Genomic DNA, 23,428 nt, shown 5'->3' on the forward strand with positions numbered 1-23,428 from the left:
AACAAATGGATCTTCATGAAGACCATAGCAGTGGTTTTGACTTTCTATACAGGCTTCAAACCCCTGTGTCTCTCTTACAAAGAAGGCTGAGGGAACTGGGCCTGTTTGCTGTGAGATGACTGAGAAAGGACTTCAATGTTTACAGTCTCTGAAGGAAGGTTTTTCAGGGGCTTTTCTCAGCAGTGCCAGGCAACAGGACAAGAGGCAGCAGGCAGAAACAAATGCACAGGAAATTCCATGTGAACACCAAGAAGAATTTCACTGTGAGTGTGCCTGAGCGCTGGAATAGATTGCCCAAAGAGGCCATGGAGTCTCCCTCGTTGGGGATAGTCAAAAACTGTCTCACACAATCCTGTGCAATGTGCTCTGGGATGACAGAGCAGGGAGGTTGGACCAGATGACCACTGTGACCTCCTCTGAACTGACCCATCCTGTGCTTATGTGTTCCAACAGCACAGGATCTGGATTTTGTTAATAATATGATATGGACATGATAATGAATAGAATGATTCGAATTATATGAGTAGAACAGAACAACATTTTACTCTTATCAAGGACAGAAGAACAGAACAGTACAGCCTTGGAGAAATAGATAAAGGATGAAACTTTGGCAAATAGAACCCATGCAAATCAGAAGCAGGATGTCAGCTCAGCTCTGCCAGGCTGACAAAGGTGAAGTTACTCAAAAAAATTATATTGCACTTACGCAAAAGTGGGGCTTGAGGAATAGTCACCTAAAAAGGACACGGGGTATTGAAGACAGACCCCAAGGAACCTATCAGGAGTTTTGATAAGGGATGAGACATGTAAAATAAAGTAAAACATATACATCCAGTAAGGGGGGGGGAGGGGGGATAGCTAATGAATATGTGATCATTCTTGTATGATAAACACCTTGTTTACCTGACACTCAGACATTTGATTAGAGACAGGATCCTCCAACTGCCCAGCAATTGCAGCAAAGAATGCCTGCTCTGCAATACTCAAAACCATGTTAGAAAGTTTCTATGCAGCTGACTGTGGTATCACAATGTTCCATAATTTAATTTTCATTATCTTCAATTAAAAAAAACTTACAAACTAAAAAAGCTATGGATTCTTGATTTTCAATAGAGTATCATCAGTTCACAGATGAAAGACATTTGTGCTTTACTGAAATCAAAAAAGTGTAGCCACTGAAAATAGGCTTACTTGTCTAGCCAGCTTACAAAAAAAATCTTGTAAATCGTTGTCCTTTCAAAGCTGAAATGAGAACAAGATTAAAAATAGAACACATTTCAAAAATAATTGTAGTTGAGGGGCATGTTATACATTAACATTCCCTTCAACATCACCTTAATCTCTCATTTGTCTGTCTAGCTTTCTTTCACTGACTTCATGACTTAGATGAAATCTCATCTATCTTCCCAATGAAATGAAAAGATGAAATCTTGGCAGAGTCGGCAGTTTTTCCTTTTAAAAGCAGTAAACACTGCTTTTTACCCCACCAAAATATTTTAAAATAACAGACTGAATATTATGATGCATAGAGAATAGAGACACACATCAACAGAAGTTGTTTCAAATAACTGAGAGATGGAACTTTACCTATATCCCATTGCATTATCCCATCTTAGAGAGCCAAGGAAAAACCCAAATCTTTGAAGAAACGTCTACAGAATCCAGGGTGAAGATTCAATGTAAACATTAGCACAGCACATAAGATTCCTCTCTTACAAATCTACTTCCTGCTATTTAAGTCAATGCAACATCAAAGATACATTACAGGTACAGTCTTGGAGAATCAGCAATTTAAGATGACACAATAATGTCACTTGGTATGCAGGGGGAAGTTAAAGAAAGGATTAAAACCAGTCAGGCACGATTTATTAAAGGAATCCATGACTAATGGGGTGTGACAGCAAAGGGTTTCATTCTTTTCAACAGAAAAGACCCCTAGGGCTTGAAGTATTAGTCTACTATGCCTTTATCACCTTGGAATTTTTATGATTATTTTTGATGAATTCACATTTTCATAATTACCTTTTTGGCATTAAGCCAATTTTAACTTTTAATTAAATTAATAAATAACCTTAATTTTTCATTAAAAGATTTGTTTTTCTTATTTTTCATTATTATTACTGCCAGAAAATATTTCAAATACCAAAGCATAATGTTAGTTAGTAATTATAACTTCACAAAGCTCCAGTAACTACCTATGTTGTACTTTGTAAACATTATACTAGTGATTAGTAGGAGCTATGATGAAAAATGCTCAAAAAAAACCTCCTTAGGGAACAACTCAGCTCTTTAGAAATGGACTTATACATATAAACAGTTGATGACTCATGGACTTGACATCCACAGGGAATCAGCATTGTGAAATATCTTGGTATTATTGGAAATATCTGGAATATAGAAATACAATTTGGAGCTTAGTCCAACATACTGCCCTCAAAATCCATCCTTCTATCTGAGATTGCCCAGTATTTTGTAATACTGTGTATTTACCAAGTAGCAGAATTTGAAATTAAGAATTTATGCTTGTAAAAATTATTTTTACTTGAGTTGTTGTGTTCATTCAGTGATTAACCATTACAGCAGAATACATAAAGCATTAAACCATTAAGTCAGAGATGAAATTATGTATATGCAAGCCACACCAATCTATTTGCTCTTTTTTCTAATTTAAAGTCTGAAATCAACCCAAGTACTTGAAGATGCATTGAAACATCTAATATTATAACACTAATTTCTTTACATAATTTTTACACTAGTTAAAACAGCATAAAAATCACCTTTTTCCTGACTTGTTGATCTTTGGAAGAATGGGCTTTCACATGTTTTCTCAGGGAACTTGGATCTGTGTATCGCTTAGAACATCCTGGAATCTCACATGCATAAGGTTTCTAAATAAAAAAAAAAAAGATAAAGTAACTGTTACATCACAGATTATTTTAACTCAAGAGAATACTTCTTGAGCCTTGGGATGCTGCAAACCACATTGCTACAGAACAATGACATTGTACATTATTACATGCAGAAAGCTTCACAATTTGTTAGAAAAAGAAAGGATGGAGTAAAGCTTTAAAGGAAGATAAACAAAAGGAAAGCTTTCATTACAGCACCTTTCATGATTACCTTTTTTTTTCTTAGTAGTCCAATGAATATTGCTAGATATACTTACAATTCTTCCACCCTCAGAGCAATCTTTGACTTAATCAGATATTACAGTCTTTAGTGAATCAGGTAAAGAAACTGCAGTAAAGGCCCGGAAAGACTTTAGGATTATAGAAGGATCCGCTTCAGAAAAAGAGAACAAGAAAAAGTGTTAGTTTATTATATTACAAAGAAGGCAAGCAAAACCCCAACCAAGCATTGAATACTGAAGTTTTAAAAGTATTACATAAAAAAAATGTATTTTAATGTGAAATACTGACCAACTCCTTCAGCTCACATTTTCTAAGAATACTTCATTTTAGAAAAATACCTGTAAAATATCCTGTAATTTCTTTATAGTTTTCTTGAAAGAATTCCTAATAAATCTAACTCATATCTCATCTTGCCTGTTCTAAGCTGCCTGTCTTACCTGAAGACTTGTAGATTCACAATACTAAGTATTAAATTAACATTAGATCCAACTGTTTCCTGGAAGTAGCTATTCAGCAATTTATTCACTTATGTTCCCCAAAGAATTTCTGAAAACATCTTGTACAGATTATTAACTTGCCAGTCATACTTTTGACTATTCAAAATGGATTTTTTTTTTTTTTTAAGGGCTATTTTATTCAAATGGTATTCTTTTAATCATATTTCTGGACTTCTGCCCTTTGGAAACTGTCTCTGAGAAAACAAAATTTTTTTCTGAAACAGAGGTTTGTTAAATAAATTTCATCCATCACTCAAATTTACACGGGACAATCTGTTGGCACAAAAATTTTTAGATTTACAGTATTATTCTGTCTCTCTTGACTTTCTGGTACATGCCCCATCCTTAACTTTTCATCAAAGAAAAGCACTTTATATTGCAGATTGCTTCAGTTTCCCTAAAGATCAACTAAGCGGGAGAAAGCGACAGCTTCTACCTGCAGCAAAGACCATGGAACCTGTGGTCATTTCATCAACCAGCCTGGGTCCATCTCCTGCATGCTCAAACGACTGGGTCACTTTTGAGGCAGCTTCAACAGTCTCATCAGACGATCACCCCCCTTTCTCTAAGGTTATGGACTACCTGCTGTCACCAAGCTGTAGGAAAGGAGGAGATGGTCTAATGCTCAGGGGGTTGCAATGGGGCTTCTGTGTCCTTACAGTGTCCAAGTGTGTCCTCTGGTGCTTAGCACGGTCGCTGGAGTTGCTGAAAGCTTTCTGGCAGCCAGGGTGCTGGCAAAGGTACGGCTTTTCACCCGTATGGCTCCTTAAGTGAATCTTGAGATTTTCTAGTCTGGAAAAGGCTTTCTTGCAACCCTCAAACTAGAAAAGAGAAAGAAATTATTTGAAAGGAAAGCACACACAGTAAGCTGCAACAGCAAACACCAAACAGAAGGGTAAAAGGGCATGCAGGGATCTCCAGCCTGCTATGGCTGGGTAGCTCTGCAAGGTCTGGCTTCTCACCCTGGGTGTTGCTGCAGGGTTCAAACCATTTAGACTGCAAAAATGTACCTATCCTCCTGTCAAAATAAGATGTAATTCCTGTGGGAAACCAATAGCCATGTGGCATAATCAAGTACTAATCAAGTGCTGCATCTGTGGAGGAAACCTATGTTTATACAAACAGAAAGCAAGTGTTTAATCTATCATGTTCTCATAGTATACTGTAACCTAAGGGAAGCTAAAAGATCCATTGTATTTGACCCCAGCATCTTTATATACGCTTGATTTCAATTAGTCCTAAATATTTATGAATATCAGAAGTATAGGTTTCTAAAATTCTATCCATCAGGATCAATTAATCTCATTAGTTTCAGTTGCTGCATATCCCACTATGCAACATCTAAAACTTCTGATGCATAAGAAACTGCTAGTTTGCAGTTCTTGCATACATGCAAAAATAACAATTGTGTAGTAGAGATGTTTCCAAAGCTAACACAAAAATTTCCATCATTTCACTACCTATTAATTTTATTCACTTAAAAAGAAACAGGCCATTTTTCACTGGTGTCAGAATGACAAAACAAAATTTTATAATATATTATGCAATGCATGTATGTTTACGAAAGCAAAAGTAGAAGAACTGACATAATTCTGGTCATAATTATTATGCCTTTCTTACAAGTCTCTAACACCCTCAAAAAAAAAAAAAAGATTTAAAAAAAGATAAAAATTAAATAGAAAATTTGTATCACTTAATTTTGCATCTTTTGGATTACTGCAAAAAAGCTTTACATGTTCAAAGAGTGTAAAACATTACTTATAAACCAGCAGTATTAAAATTAAGCTTAAGAAATTAAAGCTTGATACAGAGGATGAACTACGCCTGCTATACCATAATTGCAGTTTATCTTTCCTACACATGCACTTCAGAAAATGTCTCCACCCATAAAACTTTTAATTTATATTCCATCCCTTTATCCAAAACAAACCAGTGCTTTTCAGATTATCCATTTTTGATCACTGAACATTAATTTATGCTTATAAATTAGTGTCACCTTTATGTTATGGAGCTTTAGCATGCATACAAAATATTGTTGCCAGTGTAAAAATATTTTTACTCTTAAGAGTTTTACTCTTTCAGAAAATATTACAGAATAAATAAAAAAAATTAAATACACCAATATATCTTAAAATTGCCTTGATAAAAATATCACTTTTTTCCTAGGAAAATCTAAAGAGTAGAGACAGCATAAAAACATGGGAGCTAAAAAACTTGGAAGGGATCTTAAATATCATTTAGTTCCAAACTCTGCCATGAGTAGGTAGACCTGCTAGAACAGGTTGCACAATGCTCCATCCAGCCTTGGCTTGAACACTTCCAGGGATGAGACAACTTCTCTGGGCAACCTGTGCCAGTCTCACCATACTCACAAAAATAAATGTCTTCCTGACATCTAATAAAACTGTACTCTTTCAGTTTTGAGCCTTCAAAACATGACCTTCAAAAATTAAAATAATTCAAGAGCACCTCTGTTAAAATGAGAAATAAATCTACTGATTACCCTATCTTATACAGGCAAGTTACTGTTTTGTAATAATATCATGAAAGAACAACCATACATTCTAATGACCGTGTGATGTATATAAAAATTATTTTAGTACCTCAAGAAGCCATTAATTTTATAGGGCGAAACTCAGACAAATGAACAAGTTGTAGAAGCATGACTTTGTTTTGCTTATTTCGCAGGTTGTTAAACGTTGAGTTTTCAAGTATACAAATGAACTTAAGTTATTGTTTATACGGCTGTAAAATTACCATTAATTTTAAATGGGCAAAAATGTTTAAGTAAGCAGAACTGGGGAATCTTAACATACGAATTTAATAATTATTATTTCTGAAGACTTCTGCATTGCTGAGTATAAATTGGAAGAAAAGATAATTCTCTCTTCTCTCCACAGCTCTAAAAACTTCTCACATAATATGATTTGGTCCCCCTCTGACTACTTCTGCATTCACCTGGGATACAAAATACATGATCAATATTTCAGTGGTAGACTTATTTAAGTATTAAATAATATAAATAATATTAGGTTAAGTATTCAGGTAACATGGATCAAACTCCCTTTTTCACTTATTCCAGGATCACCCTAGCCTTCTTTAAAGCCATAACATTTTACAGAGGGTTTTGGTTACAGCTGGTCAGATTAAATTTCAATTCAATCTTTTTTCTAGGCATAATTTCTCATATTGTAATAATAAGCTATATGTCTTCATTTCTGCTTACATTTCTTTGCATCTGGCTGACTTATTATGTTCCTTTTAAAAGCAATAATCCAGCAAAATCAATGAGATATCTCTGTCAATGGGATTCTCAATATCTGTAGCTCTGCTAGTCCCTGTTAAAAGTACAAACATTGTTTGACCAGTATTCTGAGAACAAATGAAGTACTCTTCAACTGGAATGTGTCCTTCTAATGAAATTGAATACAAAAAACTTAAAATCATAGAACTATGGATTTTTTTAGGTTGGAAAAGACCCTGCAGATTGAGTCCAGCCATTACCCCAGCACTGCCAAGTCCATGACTAAACCATGTCACCAAAGACCACATCTACAAGTCTTATTATCTCCAGGGATGGTGACTCTACCACTGACATAAGCAGTCTCTTCCAATACTTGACAAATTTTTCAGTGAAGACTTTTTTGCTAATATCGATCTAATCCTTCCCTGGCACAGTTTGGAATTTATTTTCTTTCATCCTAACGCTTGTTACTTGGAAGAAGAGATGGACACCCTCCCCAGAACACTGCACTGACTTATGTAATATATTGATCCATTCTCAGTTTACAACAGAAATTACTGTCCAAGATTGGCTTGACAAGCTCCTTGACTTGCTCACTTTTGTAATATTCATAAACTGACCATAAGCATGACAAGCAAAAGTTTTAAATCTTAAACTTTGAAGGAAGGTATCTTAGTAAAAATATAAGTCATTCCTAGATTTTAGGAAATGCTGTCATACATTAATGCATATGTGCAAATGGAAGGAATGATATTATTCTTAAAAACTAACTAGGAAAAAGTAAATCTAGAGTCGCATATACATAAGATCCCAAAATAAATCCTTGAATTATTCAATAGCCATGCAGCATTTTCTAAGATTCATTAGCAGCTAAAAGGCACATTAATTATTTAACAATGTTCATCTGTCAATTAAGTTTGAATGCTTTGAAATGCTGACCGTGTAAGTTCTGCCAGCACCAAGGCAGGTGGTACGGCAAGGACAAGGTATCTCTCCACAGCTTTGCATTTATCACAAAAAGAAATGTAAAAGCTGTTCCTTATATGGCTTTCAAAAAAATCCCAAGGCATTTCAAGCATTAATTAATAGTCTTTCAATCATTTTCCTTCCCCAATGATATTAGCAGGGTACTGCCCCGCAAAAGAAGTGTTTCCAAAAAAATGAGAGTAAGACTTCACATGAAAACCTTTTAAACAGCTTTTTATACCTCTAGACTCTCCAGCCTGGCAATCTTGTGAATGGCACATAATTAGTGCCAGACATCCTTCAAACTGCTGACATCAGGTGCTCACTGACAAGGAGGCTGCAGACACAGCTGATATTTAAAGGCCCAGGTTCATCTAAAGTAAAGTGAATGTTGTGCTTTTAACCTTTGAAGTGTTTAAATGGGGGAAAATGTAGCATTCAGAGCAGCACTTCACCTTAGTGCCTATCTGGACAGAACACATTGTCAATGCAGTATCTGAATGCTTTGATGAATGCACTAGCTTATGTAAGGTCATATATTTTCCTCAAAACCATGCAAACGCTGGCATTTATTTTTGGCTTTTATAATTAGGCCTATGAAATTATACAATGTCTTTTTTGTAATTTATTGTTCCAGTAAATAATGATAGATTATGTTTATATATGTTACACTGATTATAGTAGATATTTCTTTTCCCAGTCTTTCAATTAAAATTTGGTCCATAGGTAATTAGTCTCTTTTTCATTCCTCTTAAAAAAAAAAGGTTCCCAAAAAAGGTTCCCTTCACCTGCAATATCCTCATTTCATCTTTTTCTGGTAGATTCCTTAAGATTTTATGATCCAGCATGCATAAATATAAATGTGAACAAAAGATAATTACAGGCCATGACAAAATCTAAAATAATTCGTTATTTCACTTAATTGTGCTTCCTACCTTAAGTTAAAAGGCTTATTATACTCAATAGATGTAGAATAAAGTTCATATGATTAGTCAGATGTAAGACTTATGTGACTAGTGAGTGCATACAGCTATAAGGCTCACATTTTAAGAGCTTCTGACTAAGCAGCACATAATGCTTTTTTTTGTGTGTGTATAGGGATTGAACAAGATTAATAGACTATATCCTAATCTGACTTCCGTTTTCCAAGGCATCCAATTCTTTAGGCATTTTTAAGAAGAGATATATGCTGCTATACAGGCAATGAAAACAATGGAAAAGAGTCTATATCAGTACAAATCAAAAATCTACACATTGTTTCATGTGGGAAAATGAGTCATGCTACTTTTTGAGACAGATGCACATGAGAGGCTAGTTTCTTGATTCCCTTTGAACAATTCTCACTTTTTTGGTCATACTGCACACACTTGACTATTTTTGTATACAGACAGATTACTTGAGTGTCTCAATAATATTTACTTTTAATCTTCTTTCCAGGGAGATTGGTATTCTGATGTCAGTTCTGTTAGGACAGTGGACAAAGGATGGCATCAAATTGCAGCGCAAGAAGAGGTATGTGAGTAAGTAACTGCCCCTGCCTACCACATTATTTCATTGTGAAAACTTTCGTTGCAGATGGCTTTTTTATTCTTGTATTTTTGGTAAATATAGCATGATCTTTTTTTCCTTTTCATATCAGAGCTCCAGAGGCCTTCATACTTTTCATGTGCTAAAGATCTGTGGCACAATGTAACCTTATTTTCTAGGTAATGCTATCCCTAAGGACACAAATATCTCAGCTGAAATTAAGCACAGTTAAGCAATGTTATTTATCCCTGAAATAATGGTGTCAAGAGATTCATTCACCATGGTAATGTCTCTTGTTTTCATCAGTCTTAGTAAGCATGGGCATTTCAGCCTTAGAAGCTATTTCTGTTGCTGTAGAGAAGGTAAATATTATGACAAGTCTCCACAAAAGGAACTACTACTGAATACATCAGCTGCTACTGATTCAAAAACCATATGGTATGGAAACTATTAAAGGAAAAATGAGCATTTTGGGAACTCTTTCTTTACTTCCTTTTAGAAGAGTGTGATTGCTTGCTTTTTTTTTTTTTTTTTTTTTTTTTTTTTTTTCTGGTTTTACTCCTCTTTGGCTTTTCTAAGAGGTGTCTTTGAGTCTCAAGTAACTGAAGTTATCACCTGTAATCATGCAGCTTTCTCTACTAGAAGTAGCTAGAAGGCAGCTACTATTACCATTAAGCCCCAGAGAAGTCCTATGCATTTGAATAATTTTTCCTTCCTGTAGACATGCAAGAACTACACAACATTTTGTCAACTAAAAAACCAGCTATTTCCTTTCATGTATTTGAAAAAATAAACATGTAGCTACCTCTTACTTCTGTAGTTCTGTTCTCTACAGGATTTCATGCCAGAGATACCCTATAAATTCAGATCATAGACTTTCAGACATGGAGATGAGGTGGTGTAAATCACATTTTCACTGAGAAGATTCTGTTGGTTTAGAATTTACTCTGTGAATTTCACAAAGGACTAAAATGTGATCTCTATTACACTAGGGAAAAAAGGAATAAATAACCAGGAATGCTTTGAAACCAGGAAGTTGAAATGGGAAAGAAACTGGTTTGAAGATTCTTCCTCACCATACTCAATGTCAAGATTATCATTCATGATTCATTTTGTTTCTATAAATAATAACATCATACAAATATCTATTTCTATCACAAAAATGAGAGTATTCCATTCCATCCTGTCCTGTCATATCCCATTTATAAGCATTCATATTCAGACTGAAAAACTGAAACAAACATGCATTCTGTTCTACAAACACTAACAAAGTATTTTTTTCTTACAGTTATTTGACAATATTAACACTCAATTGCCATTTTTCACAGGTACAAGGATATTATAGACAGAAAAGCACTAAGACAGTTCTCAGTAAACTCTCACTTATGGTGCACAGCTCACAGCTGATACTGTAAAACTTTCAGCATGGTGTTTTACAAATCTGGGTATGAGGTTTTTTTTTTATTCCCAGCAAATGTACACAAGGCCAGCTGCTATCTGGCACAGGGTCTCTTGGTAAACTCTACTTATTATTTAAATAGTCAAACCTTAACTTTCTTAGTTTGGGTTGGGTTTTTTTTTTTTTAATAAAAAACCCATTAGATAACTGTCAAAAGCAAAATGGGCAGTAAGAGATCCATTTGATAGCTTCCCAGTGCAGCATTTGCACTCAAATGCAAACATGGCAAAGATACAGTAGAAAATATGCCAGGATACTTTGGAACCTCTTTATAAATGCTAACTTCATGTCCAAAGAAATTATGTACTTTTGTTATCCCAGGAAAAAAAAAAAACTTGACTGGCTCCACTTTTGAGAAACTGACACTGATATAACCTAAAGGGCCTGGTTAAAGTGGTTTTATTGAAGCAAAAGCATAGTGCATAATTTAATGTGTTACTTGTTTACACTGAGCAGTGTTCAGTTTGAAGTGCTTGAAACAAAAAGCACAATGTATACAGGAAAAGGCATCATTGGTAGAAGGAAACTTGCTTGGCCAAACCTGGACTTGAATTTAGGAGTTCAAGTTTCACTCAAAAAATGCACCAAAAAGTATACTAAATATGCAGTTATCTTAATTTTACTACAATATTATATACATGCTGCACTATTTTCATCTGCCAAGTTGGCTCAATCATATATAACCTCCAACATAAATAAAATTTTTACACATGTAAGTAGAATACGTTGCTGTGAAAATAACAGGATTAAACTGTGCCAGTATGTAATGGTTTGAGAAGTACCTTTCTCAAAGTATGCTCTTTCATAAGGATACACAGGAAGCACACTGATTTCAAGGACCAAAAAGTCTGATATTCTCCATTACACAACAACCTCATCAGGGGACAGAATTTTTTACAAATTTCATATGTCAAAATTTATTTGACTCTTTTCCATCAATGAGACAGTGCTTCTAGAATGTTTCCTATGGAATTAATAAATTCAAACTATTCAATGCAGGGTGTATTCATAGTCCGCTCAGCTCATAATGGGGAAAGGACTGTTTTTATTATGCTCTGGCAGAACCTCTGCCAGTAATTATGATTTATAACAAATGTGTCATGGTGACCAAAATTGTGTAGGTATTATTTCAAAATTTTATTTATTGTACTGCTTTTTAGTAGTTCTTCTTCCCTTAAAATATAACATGTGCATCTTTATAGCTACGGTCATCTAGTATATTTGTACACAAGAATTACCTGGCTATCCTCTAACTATACTACTAATTTCAAATTTCCATCCTTAAGGAAAATAGACATGATGCATACTGATTACTTCTACCTCTGTTTCATAATACTTACTCTCTACCATGATAATGCCATCTCACTGATATTTATGAGAAATTTTAATCCTGATAATTGTACATAAGAAGCAAATGAGTATATTACTTGGTGATACTTTTAACTATTTAGATGCAAGTAAATCATACAGAAGTTACATTCAAGACTATATAGATCAGTAAATATTCAACATTTTCTGATACTTGAAATGGCTAATTTGGAGTTACAGTTGTAATGCACTCACTGGAACACTCGGACACATACTTAATCAAAATATGCTCTGTAATACCTAAAAGCCACTCCACAAACCCCAAAGCCAAATAGTTAGAAAGTAAGGAAAATGTGTATTTTAATGTTTATTTTCTGAATTCCAGAACATTTTAAAACAGCTCCATTACTTTTAAATCAGATTAATTGGCACTTTACTGAAAAGTATCCAGATTAGTATCTATGGCTACTGAAACAATCTGGACCAGAAAACTCTCTAAAATCAGCAGAAACTTAAGCAAATTTAAATGGGGAAAAGGTGCATTCTTAAACAACCTTTGCATGGCTGCATTACTGCCAGCCCATACTCAAACAGTTCTGTCATAATAACCAGGTTCTAATTCTGCATTACTTAAATATACCCCACTTTCACTGAAGTCAGTGAGAATTCTGAATATGCAAGGAATGTAGAATTACAAGTAGTTTCTTAATCCTTAGGTCATAAGCCAAGATAATTATAAAGCCTCCACTCATAACGTTGCTGGCTGAACTGCTCTGCAGCACGTTTAAGGGCATTAACAGTAGGATTCTGCTGAATTAGTCTAAAAATCATATAAAGAACTTGCCTCTGCACTATGATTTGTAACAGGTAATTTAAACTAAGCAACCAAAAGATTAGCGTGAAATGTATTTGAGCTGTTTAGCAATGTGGCCTTACCTCTTCTTCCCTCTTTGTCCCCTGCTAAAGGGGAAATGAATAATACAATTCAACATTTAAACCCTCACTTTCTCCTGTTCTGAGCAGAGCTACTTACACAGCTGTCTTTTCAGGGCAAAACACAGACCATGCACAGAAAAGAACGGTTGTGGAAAACAAGGCAAAAGTGCTTGCATTTTGACCAGTGGGAGTCCATCACAATAAGAAACGCCCAAGGAGGTTTATTTCTTGCCCCACAAGTAAATCACATAAAAATTTCCAGCAACAGTCAAAATGCACTTTTCAGCCCAGTAACTGTTTTCTATTATTGACTGCTTAACGATCTCAGGATTTTTTCAATTAGGACCTGTTTGTTCGATTAGTTAAAAAAAGGCAAAAAAGAAAGAAATAAAGCTTTATAAGAAAGGCTTAAGGAGTGTATTTTATGGAGAAAGAACATAAATTAGAAATTCTTTTCGAATCTGGAGCATGCATTCTTTAATCTTCTGCCCTGCTGGGAAGTGTAATAAGAATAAAGGCAGAAAGAAGATTTTTTGCTTCATTGAATTTGTTCAGTGGAGGATATGCTTTTGACTATCTGCAACTAAATCTCAAAATTCATGACAATTCAGACAATACTCACACATTTTATAAGCCTATGCATTAAAAAGAGAGCTAGGAGAGCTTACAGAAACCCACTTGGTGAGCAAGCTCTCCAGATTCAAAAGCACAAGACAGAAGGCCATGTGGATATGAAGCCAACAAGCCATGACTGCGAGAAGATGGTGACTTCATGTACTGGCAATGCACTTATTCAGTGTGGTGTGGCTTCATAACAAAAATAATTTTCTAAATAACCAGCAAAACTGACTGATGGGTGTGAGTTAGGGATAAGAAAACCAATGGAAGAGGCTAAAAGTTGGACAAGGTTTAAGTGTTGCTTGCTGTTTACTGATTCTTTGCAGAAGCATTTACTAAAATCTAAATATTATGCTTTGAATTTAAAATTAAAGGAAAGATAATTTGATGAAAAAGACAGGAGTCAAAAGGAATGCCAAAAGTAGAAATAGGCACCATCTTCCTTCCAGGATACCAAATCCTCTTGCCTATTTGTGTCTTGTCAAATTGAGAAAGAATTTTGCTGAGATCCTATGACAGTAAAAACAGCCCCCAAAAAAATATATTCTTAGATGTTATTTTCCACCTTTTGTTATTCAGTTACAAAGAACTAATATGTACATCATACAGCAGGAAAGAAAACAAGGCTGCTGTTCCTCCTCTTCCTCCTCCCTCTCAATACAAAAAGAAAAAAAGAAAAAAAAAGGAAGCAGCATGAATTTCATGTAATGGCTAGGGTTTACAGCTTTCTGACATTCCATTTAATGCCAGCAAAGCTTATCCCTTGGTTCCAACAAGCTGAGTACATCCTGCATCACCTGCAACTCAATTTTTTACATGCACCAGAACCTCTTGCAGACATGCCTTGCAGCAGACAGAAGAAAGCATTTGGTGTCAGCAGAAATCACACTGTGAAGGTAGCTGGGGCTGAATTGCAGGCAGGGCCTGACCTAGGGCATGGCCACGAGCCTGGGCTGGACCATGGCTGCACTCAGGACAAATTGCAGTCACCTCACTCAGACTGCCCCCACAGAGTTAAGGCTGATGACTGAGATAACAATGGGATGCTGAATCTGGGAGCACAAATATTTGGGTTCGACCTTGGAAGGAGGCAGGGCTGTATCCGAATCAACAGATGTGTCTGGTTACCAGGGACAGGACTTGGGATTCAGAGCAAGGCTGAGTACACAGAACACAGTCTGAATGACCAGGCAAGGCTTGGAACTGCACTGTGCTCTGCAGAGCTGCTGGCATACACTCGCTGCTTGTAAAACTGTGGTTAGGGCACAATACGGTTTTTTTAAAGAGCTCAGCAGCCAACAGCTTCTGCCTCAAGAAAATGCCAATGCCAGCATTTTCTGATTCACTACAGGGCCATTATTTCTTCTGCCACACAGAGGGTACAAAAAGATTCAAGTTTCCAAAACCAGAAGACTGTGTGGATCCCTGTACTTGTTTAAGTCGCTCATGTAACAGGGGAGGGATTTCAGTCCCATCTACTGATATCCTGCCTTATGCAAACCAAATTCTTGTGACAAAAGGCCTGTGGTAAAGGGACTGTGAGGGATAAATGCAAAACAGTTTCCATGAGTGAGCCAAAAAAGCTGTTCAACAATGAAAAATTTGATACAGGAAAATTTGAGGAATAAGCTAATAAAAAAGTTGAGGGATATGCTCTTACACAGCTAACACAGAAGTGGTTCTCACCATGAAACTGAGGTGTCAGCTATAATAAAACTTAGGTAATCATTAGAGAAGAAGGGCAAGAAAGAGTGAGTATAGGAATTCAGTTAAAAATGTAGGGTGTCAGTGGAATAATCACAAACCTTGATAAATGCAACAGTTGTGTTCATATCATGTAATGATTTTGTTCCTATCATGAAATAGATAATTTTCAAGGGAAGCCTCAAAGTATTTACAGAAGCAAAACACCTTGGGAATGAATCCAAAGCTAGGATGAGAGAAGCCAGTCTAAAACATGCAGGGCCAAGAAGAATGAGATGCACAAAATAGAGGCAGGAAGAAAAATAAGCTCAGTACACATGGTATAATTACTAGGGGTAAGTACATATGCCCTTTCTCAGGTGAAGTGTTCAATTGGTGAGTTACTAGACTTTATTCATTAGTGGTATGTCTGACACCACAACTGGTTGTGGAACACCCAGAGGACCTTTTAGAAGATAGCAGTTTAGTGACTATGCCTAATTTTTATTGCTTGTGAGTACAGCCAAAGAGAACAAAAAACCCAAATACCTGCAGAGTCAGGTGCACAGGGGATGAGCTGTGCACTTTTCTGATAGGAAGCATAAAAAAGCTTTGAAATTCATCAAAGGAAAATAAAAGGATGACTCAGTAAATAACTATTCGTGTGAAGTTAAGGATTTTTTTTCTCCTCTTTTTGGTGGACATTGCATTCTTCTTAATATGTATTTCCCCAGGGCAATTTAACATTTACCTAATTCCCTGTGAATTATTACAGCATTCAGTAGTCTTTGAATTAATCTTTTCCCACTATGAAAGGATGTTTCAGAGAAGTTACAACAGATATCAGAGCTATTATTGCACTGTTAGACAAAGTAATTGTGCTTGGTTTTTCTTAAATGACAATACAAACCTTATTTTCTATATTAAGTTTTTACCATTAAAACAAGCCAGATGACAAAAATATTGATAAGTGCACCACATGAGAACTTACATTAGCTAATGGAAAGAGAAGACTAACTCTGAGCCTGGATTATGCTAATTTCCTAATCAAGTGCCACGCTAAAAGTACAAGTTGATGTGTGCCAGAAAATCAGCTTAAAACACAGTAGAAGAGCTTTATTGCACTTCACCTTTTGGGAGTTCCTGTTTCAAAGTAAGTTTATGTTTACACCACTATGTAAAAGGTTACCATTTTGCTAGACAGATGTCCAAAGGCAGGGCAAGCAAATCGGATATCTATATTACAACTGTATTAAGTGGATTGATAAATCTGATAGGCATTTGTAATTAATAACTCCATAGATAGAGAGGCCTGATTATTTTCAGGTAACAACCACACAAGAAGAGTGTGTGAGAAGGAGGGAATGAAGAGTGAAGGAAAACTGGCATGGTTTTAGAGATTCGGAAGAATCAAGAAGCTGAAGTGAATGGGCAGGCACAGGATGGATCATGCAGGATTGAGCACCTCCTGTCTGCAGTCATACCAGCAGAACTGTGGAAAACATCTGTGATATCTGTATTGTGTTGTTCCTTTTCTATCTTATATACAAATAAATCATTGAAACTGGAATGGTTGATCTTTGAAGATCAATTGGGTTTCAGATCTTGGAGATAACTCAAAGAGGGTGTACTGCACTGGAAGCTTGTGCATCTCCTATAAAAATTGACCATTTGCAGAAAAAGTGAGGGTTTCATTTAATTACTTACAACATTTCTACTCACAGGGGGAATTAGAGCCCAGAAATAAAGAAGACTGTTGGTGATGATGATATTGCTGGTAAGATGGTGATGTGGATTGTTTTTCTTCCGCATTAGATTTTACTTATAAGAAGGCTGTAGATCTGATAATCTCTGCTAGCTCTGCTAGCTCTGTTAGCAGTGACATTTTAATGTTTATTAACAGCATATGCTGTAATTATGAGATGCTGATGTTGTGACTATGTCCCTATAGTGGTTGCACTCTTTTTAGAAAAAGATAAGTTTAGAGAGAACATTAACACTCTCCATTAACTGCATGCCAGTTGTTTGTTTCTTACAATACTTAATTTCTTCATTTTGTTGCTTTGTCCTGCAGTCTGAAAACCCAGGGAAAGCCTGAATAAGTCTTTTGCATCTAGCTAAGTCAACACACACATACTTACCTGAAACATTGCAAGACACTATTGTCCATAAAACTCTAAAGGCTCTTATGAAGATTCGTCTTTGGTTTCTACAATGTATAGTATGAACATCATTTGAAAGGCTGCTGTTTCCTTCAGTTTCCTGATATCCCACCAAAGCAAACTGAATTGATTGAAATACAGCCTACTGATGCTTTTGTATCACTTTAGAAGCTAATGGCAACCTTCCACCTCTTTTGTTGAATGGTGTAATTGGCCTGCCAGAGAAGATCAGGGATTTTAACGTTTCTTGTTTGGCTGAGCTAACCAATTATCCTGCAGTTGCTATCCAGGCTGAAGACTTGTCTTCATTGGGGTCATTAAGCTTGTCAAAACTTGTTTGTCACCACAACTGCTGGCCCTCATTGCTTTTGACAGCAGCACAAGTGTCAGACTAAAGAGGCCTTTGCATTACAAGAAAGTAAATGACTGATCAGAGCCCACCAAGCATCCTGACCATATGCCATAGCATGCCCTTCTGACACCAAGAGAGGTGGAAACAGTACCAAATAAATTACATGAGATTAACAAACACCACTAATCACTTGGTAGAATAAGAAAATAAAGCTTCAATAGCTAAAGAGGAGGAATACGTGAAGGCAGTATATGACCTACATAGATGATAGGGAAGCATTCGGTTTTTTCATTTTAGTTAAAAGATGATGCAAATCACTTGGTCTGAAATAAAATTCTGTGAAAGAAGTTACCAGCTGACTCAGACAATATTTTTGGAAAGTTGATCAGACACAGCAGCTGGCAGTAGAGCAGTTTGAGCCCAATCCAGCAGATCATTACTAGATAATCTTCTCTATATTCTTGACCACCCAAGTGATGTCTTAATAAGGCCAGTGGCAGGTTCCTTATCTGATGTAATACTAACTACTAAATACTTAATATCAGACCATATTTACTACAGTGGGGTAAAATTTCTTATACCTACATATACCTAGAATTTGCTTCTCTGAAAGTACAAGATGTGAGAGCCTTATGATGGTCTAATTATCTATAGCATTTTATTTTGGTGGCAAATAATTCATAACCCACTCCTTCACTGTTGTGATTATATTCAGTTTAATGGGGTAGCTTGGAATTAGCACTGTGCCCTCCATTGCTGTAAGGTATTTGACTGGAGAAGATATATAAATGAGAAGTTTCAGATGAGTTGTTTAATGTCTGTCATCACATTCCTAACTATTCCAGGCACCAGTTCTGGTGCTTTATCTTTCTTTATATTTATATTTCTTTATCCCCAATACAATAGGAACTCCTACTTAGTTCAGTTGAGATGAGTTTCCTGCCATAAGCTCATCCCATAAATAAATCTTGGCAGAGTCAAAACCTTCACCTGTATGCTACCCTATAGTACAAGAAAAGTTCTGTAAATATAGTGACAGCAAAATGTATTTGGTTTTCCTCCTAGAAGCCTTCAAATTCCATCACCTTTTTTCCGTACTTTTTGTAAAGGAGTTATTTTTCTAAGCCTTTGGAAAGATACCTTTTAAATGAAAGCAGGCATATGCAATGTAGCTCAGCAAACAGGATCCAGTTTTAAGAGACAATGACTGTTGTTGGATTGTATGTCTATGCGAAATACACTTATTTAAACAAGGCCAGGTGACTTACTGGTTTATCAGCAATGTAATGACTTTGAACACCACTCTTCCCATTTAAAAAAGGAAAACAAAAGAAGAAGAGGAAAAGGGACAAAGAAAGAAAAGCTGAGCAGTGTTTCATAGGATCTGAGGATTCTGTTGAGTCCTAATGATGTCATTCAGTATTTAATCTCTCATGACAAGAAGGGGTTTTCCTCCTTTCAGCAAGAAAGCAAATTCAACATTAACAAAGCCCTGTATCTGAAGCCAAGATTGGATGTGAATCTTAAATTGCTCCTAGCCTTCTCTATCCCTTCCCCCTGGACATAAAGCCACAACCAAAAATTTGTGCTTAAAAAAGTTACATAATTATATTGAACTTATTTCTAATTTCTATTTGGGATAGGGTTGTAAAAAAGGACTCTTACATTCACTGGCAAAAAACAAACAAAAAAAAAATAAAAAAAGAAGACAATTGTCATTGTGGTATGAGGAGTTGGGGAGATTACAAATATTGCAATTTGCCAAGCATCACAGACAAAAGTTTTTAAAATATGCACGTTCCTTGACTAGCAAGTTTGTTAAAATCAGGCAGGGGTGAAACCAATCTGAATAGAGGCAAGGGAAAGACTAGGGAAAGAAATGGATGTCACACTCTTCATATTTCCTAACTGCTGATCACTTCTAGAGTGAGGTATTCCTCATGGAAAACAAATTATACTGCTTTTGGTGTTTTTATTTAATGGAACAGCACTGATTTTATGAGTTGGTATATGCAGAGGAAGGGAAAAAGTGTTTTTCCTTTTCCTTTACTTTAATGGTTAGCATTCACACACAGCCAGATAAACTCTTGCTCTCATGTGCCTGTACATCAAAATATTGGAGTCTAAGAGTTGAATGGGCCAAGTAAATATCCAAACTCAGTATTCCTAGTTTACATATGAACAGTTCCACAAAGATTCTAAGTAAGGAAAACAACTCCTTAAGTGGAAAAGCAGCTTTTTTTTTTTTTTCCCCCTCAGGATTTCCATCAAAAGGAATAGGAAAATAAATCCATTATTATATAGCCTTTATTTTCTGAAAAACTAAGAAATAAGCCCACCAAATGCAGATTCTTCTACATGGTACCTTATATCACCAAGAGGTGTCAGGGAATGACAATAGGTGTCAAAAAGAAAAGGAGTAAGTGTACCATGCAAAAATTACACAATAAGCCATACACATGCAAATAATACTCTGTCTTCTTTTCACAATTCCTTTAATATGCCTGGAACATGTAACTGTTCCAGGAACCAACAGGGAGGAATCAGAGTTGTTCAGATTACTCAGTATTTAAACCAGAAATCTGTGACTTTTGACTCCTGAAGGCATAGTGAGAGAAGTACAGCAGCAATTAAAAAACTGCATTTTGATAGTAGCTTTTCAGAGTAGTCATCCCAGAACTAGACTTATCAGGTTAAAATTCAAGGTCAGGTTGCTACACCTAACTGACCTTCTGCACTGTAGAAACACTCTTGTTTTTTCTTCGTGGGAATAAGTCACATTTTTCAGTGTTAGAGATTCCTAAAGAACTATCCCCTTAACTGGCGTATGAATCTAGTGTCTATAAAAATCATGCTTTACAAATCTTAGAATGGACAGAAGCTAACTAAGATGGCAAAGTTGTGCAAGACTGCACAGTACTGCTACATGTAAAGACTGGGAGTTAGGTTTCCATGTATTGTTTCTAGTCAAGTCTAAAACACATCCCTATTCAACCTGAGCATTCTGCAAATCTACATATTTCAGCACATTTTAACAAAAAAACTGATTTCAAACCAGCGTGCAGGGAAAACACACTTTTAGTGTATTCATAAATATTTGTGCTGTTCATACAAGAACATGAATAACTTTAAATAATAAAACACAGCTTGTGTACCCAACCAGAATATAAAAAATATCTAGAATAGAGGGTTTAATGAAAAAAGGTCAGGATCAGTATGCCAACATAAGTTAAGAGTTGTGAGACACTACTGGTCTCTGTTACGCAGAGAATTTCACAAGTGAAAAACTAACATGAGTAAGATAAAAAACACCTGTAGAAGAAGTGTTATTTTGCATTCATTTTAATTACATGTTCTATAGGAATGAGCTGTTCTATGAATGAGAAGAAAAAGACAAGCTTACAACGCATTCTATTCTTAGCTATAGAAGAAAAACTAGACCTGTGGTTTTTAGATTATCAATTACTTAGTAGTGACCTGCACTTAAAAAATGCTTAAAGATCTCAGTGAAAAAATTGTCATTAAAGAGATGCTGATTACAGGTCCAGGGCATATTGTAACAGGACAAGCAGAAATGGCTTCAAACTGAAAGCAGGTAGGTTTTGATTTGGTATTAGGAGAAATCCTTTGTTGTGAGGGTGGTCAGGCACTGGAACAAGGTTGTCCAGAGAAGTTTTGTTTGCACTTTCCTGGCCATGTTCAAGGCTGGGTGTGATACAGTTTTGAGCAACCTTGTCCAGTGGAAAGTGTCCCTGTTTATGGTAGGGAAACTGAAACTAGATGATCTTCAAGACCCTTTCCAACACAAAGCATTCTATGAGTATGAAAACAGCTGACTATACCTTTAAATCAGAAATATACTTTGCTAGTTAATTTAACATGGTGTTTTTAACATTGTTCTTACTTGATGGACATGTAGGGAGCAAATCACTGATAAGGTAACTGATGTGTAGTGGTACCACCCAAAGCTGACTCCAACTTTAACTGCACAGTGCTGCCAAATGGTTTTCTAATTGCTCCACCAACACCTCTGATGGAAGTGATGATGTTGCAGTGTTCCTTCATCCACAAAGTCAGGTAGGTTAGTTTTGATCATTAGTATTTAAGCAAGAAGCCTTAACAAATATGCACTTGACTAGGGCAAACTTATGCTACTATGCAACTTTCAAAGCCAGCAAAACACAGGAAGAATAAATGCCAGCCAATACATTTCTGGCAACTGGAAAAAGCTTTGCATTGCACCATTCCACTGTCCGAAAAACACAGTATCTATGGTTGTGCCTGAGTAGCCTGGATTTTTTCAAGTTGTTAATACTTGTATTTTGAAGGAATACAAATTTGTTCCTCTGTACTTTGTAGTTACATGTTTTTAAATAATTTGTCAGTTCATAAAAACCTAAGTGGAGCCATCTCAAGCAAATAACAAGGTCAGAAGAGCTTTTCATCAACTTCCTGGCGAGTGTGAATTCACAGCTTCATCCACAGGCGTCTTAGAATGTCAGGTATCTTTCTAGAGATGATAACAAAGAAAAGGAGAAAAAGTGAGGGCGGATAAGAAATCTGCAAATTTTCCTTCCAGGTAAACCCTAAGATTCATCCTCAGGTTTCAATGTAAGTTATTAAGTTTTCACTTATCCAAATACAAAAGAGAATTTCTCAAAAGTAATCTTGCAAATAGTCATCAGAGAAATTTTAACTCACTCAAAGCTGGACCCTGGCATTAGCAATCCAGTGAAATTATTGCAAGGATCCTCTTCTCTAGACTTCTTACCTAGCCACAGACGATGATGGTTCTAGGTTTTTGTGTTGTTTCTGCCGGTTAAACTTGCATGCAAATTTGCACGACTTAACAGTGTTATGTGTCAAAGCTCAGTTAAATTTTTGACTAATTATTGGCTTGGTTGTGTCCTGTGCTTTAGTATCAAAACAAAACAAAACCAAAAACACAAAACAAAACAAAAAAAATTCAACATTGAATCACACAGGTAGTGTATGCAAACAAATTGCTTGGTGCCTGCCCACTGTAAATCTTGAGCTCTTGACAAAAGATACATGCTTCACAGGGTTTTGAAAAGGAGGTCTTAATCATTTAAAGCTGAGCAGAACCAAGAGTGTTGAAGTCCAGTTTAGGAGTCCTTTGAATATTTCTGCTTATTTGGCATGCCAGTTTCACAACATAATTTCTCCAGCAGTGGAACTAATGAAAAATTTGTTATTCAGGTCACAGTGCAGGAGCACTGCCTGTTGCTACTGTAGGCTTAGGATTCATCCCCTGTCTCCATGTCCAGTCCAACAGCCACAGTGCTCACTGATCTCTGCTGTTCCTGGACCCCTCCCTTCCAGTGCATGAGGTAGACTAATAGACTTCTAACCTTTATAAACAGAAGTTTAATATGCTAATATTTACTAGGTTTCCAGTTATGTCTCACAGAATCCAAATCTCATTATTATTTTCCTCTTCAATTTTATTAATTTCCACTTTAATTTTAAAACTTTTTGGTAGTGACCAACATGATTAAGTCTTATCAAAATGTCACTATGTGTT

General features: G+C 35.9%; 1 protein-coding gene across 1 annotated transcript in view; it reads right to left on the reverse strand.

Annotated features, from left to right (window-relative positions):
• GLIS3 (GLIS family zinc finger 3) overlaps positions 1–23,428 on the reverse strand; it is a 140,113-nt gene that overhangs the window by 41,045 nt on the left and 75,640 nt on the right. The window contains 2 exon segments of the mRNA XM_041711224.2: positions 2,778–2,888; positions 4,288–4,449. Of these exon segments, the coding sequence (XP_041567158.2) occupies positions 2,778–2,888; positions 4,288–4,449 (273 nt within the window).

The sequence above is a fragment of the Taeniopygia guttata genome, chromosome Z (genome assembly GCF_048771995.1).
Source record: "Taeniopygia guttata chromosome Z, bTaeGut7.mat, whole genome shotgun sequence".
Lineage (NCBI taxonomy): Eukaryota > Metazoa > Chordata > Aves > Passeriformes > Estrildidae > Taeniopygia > Taeniopygia guttata.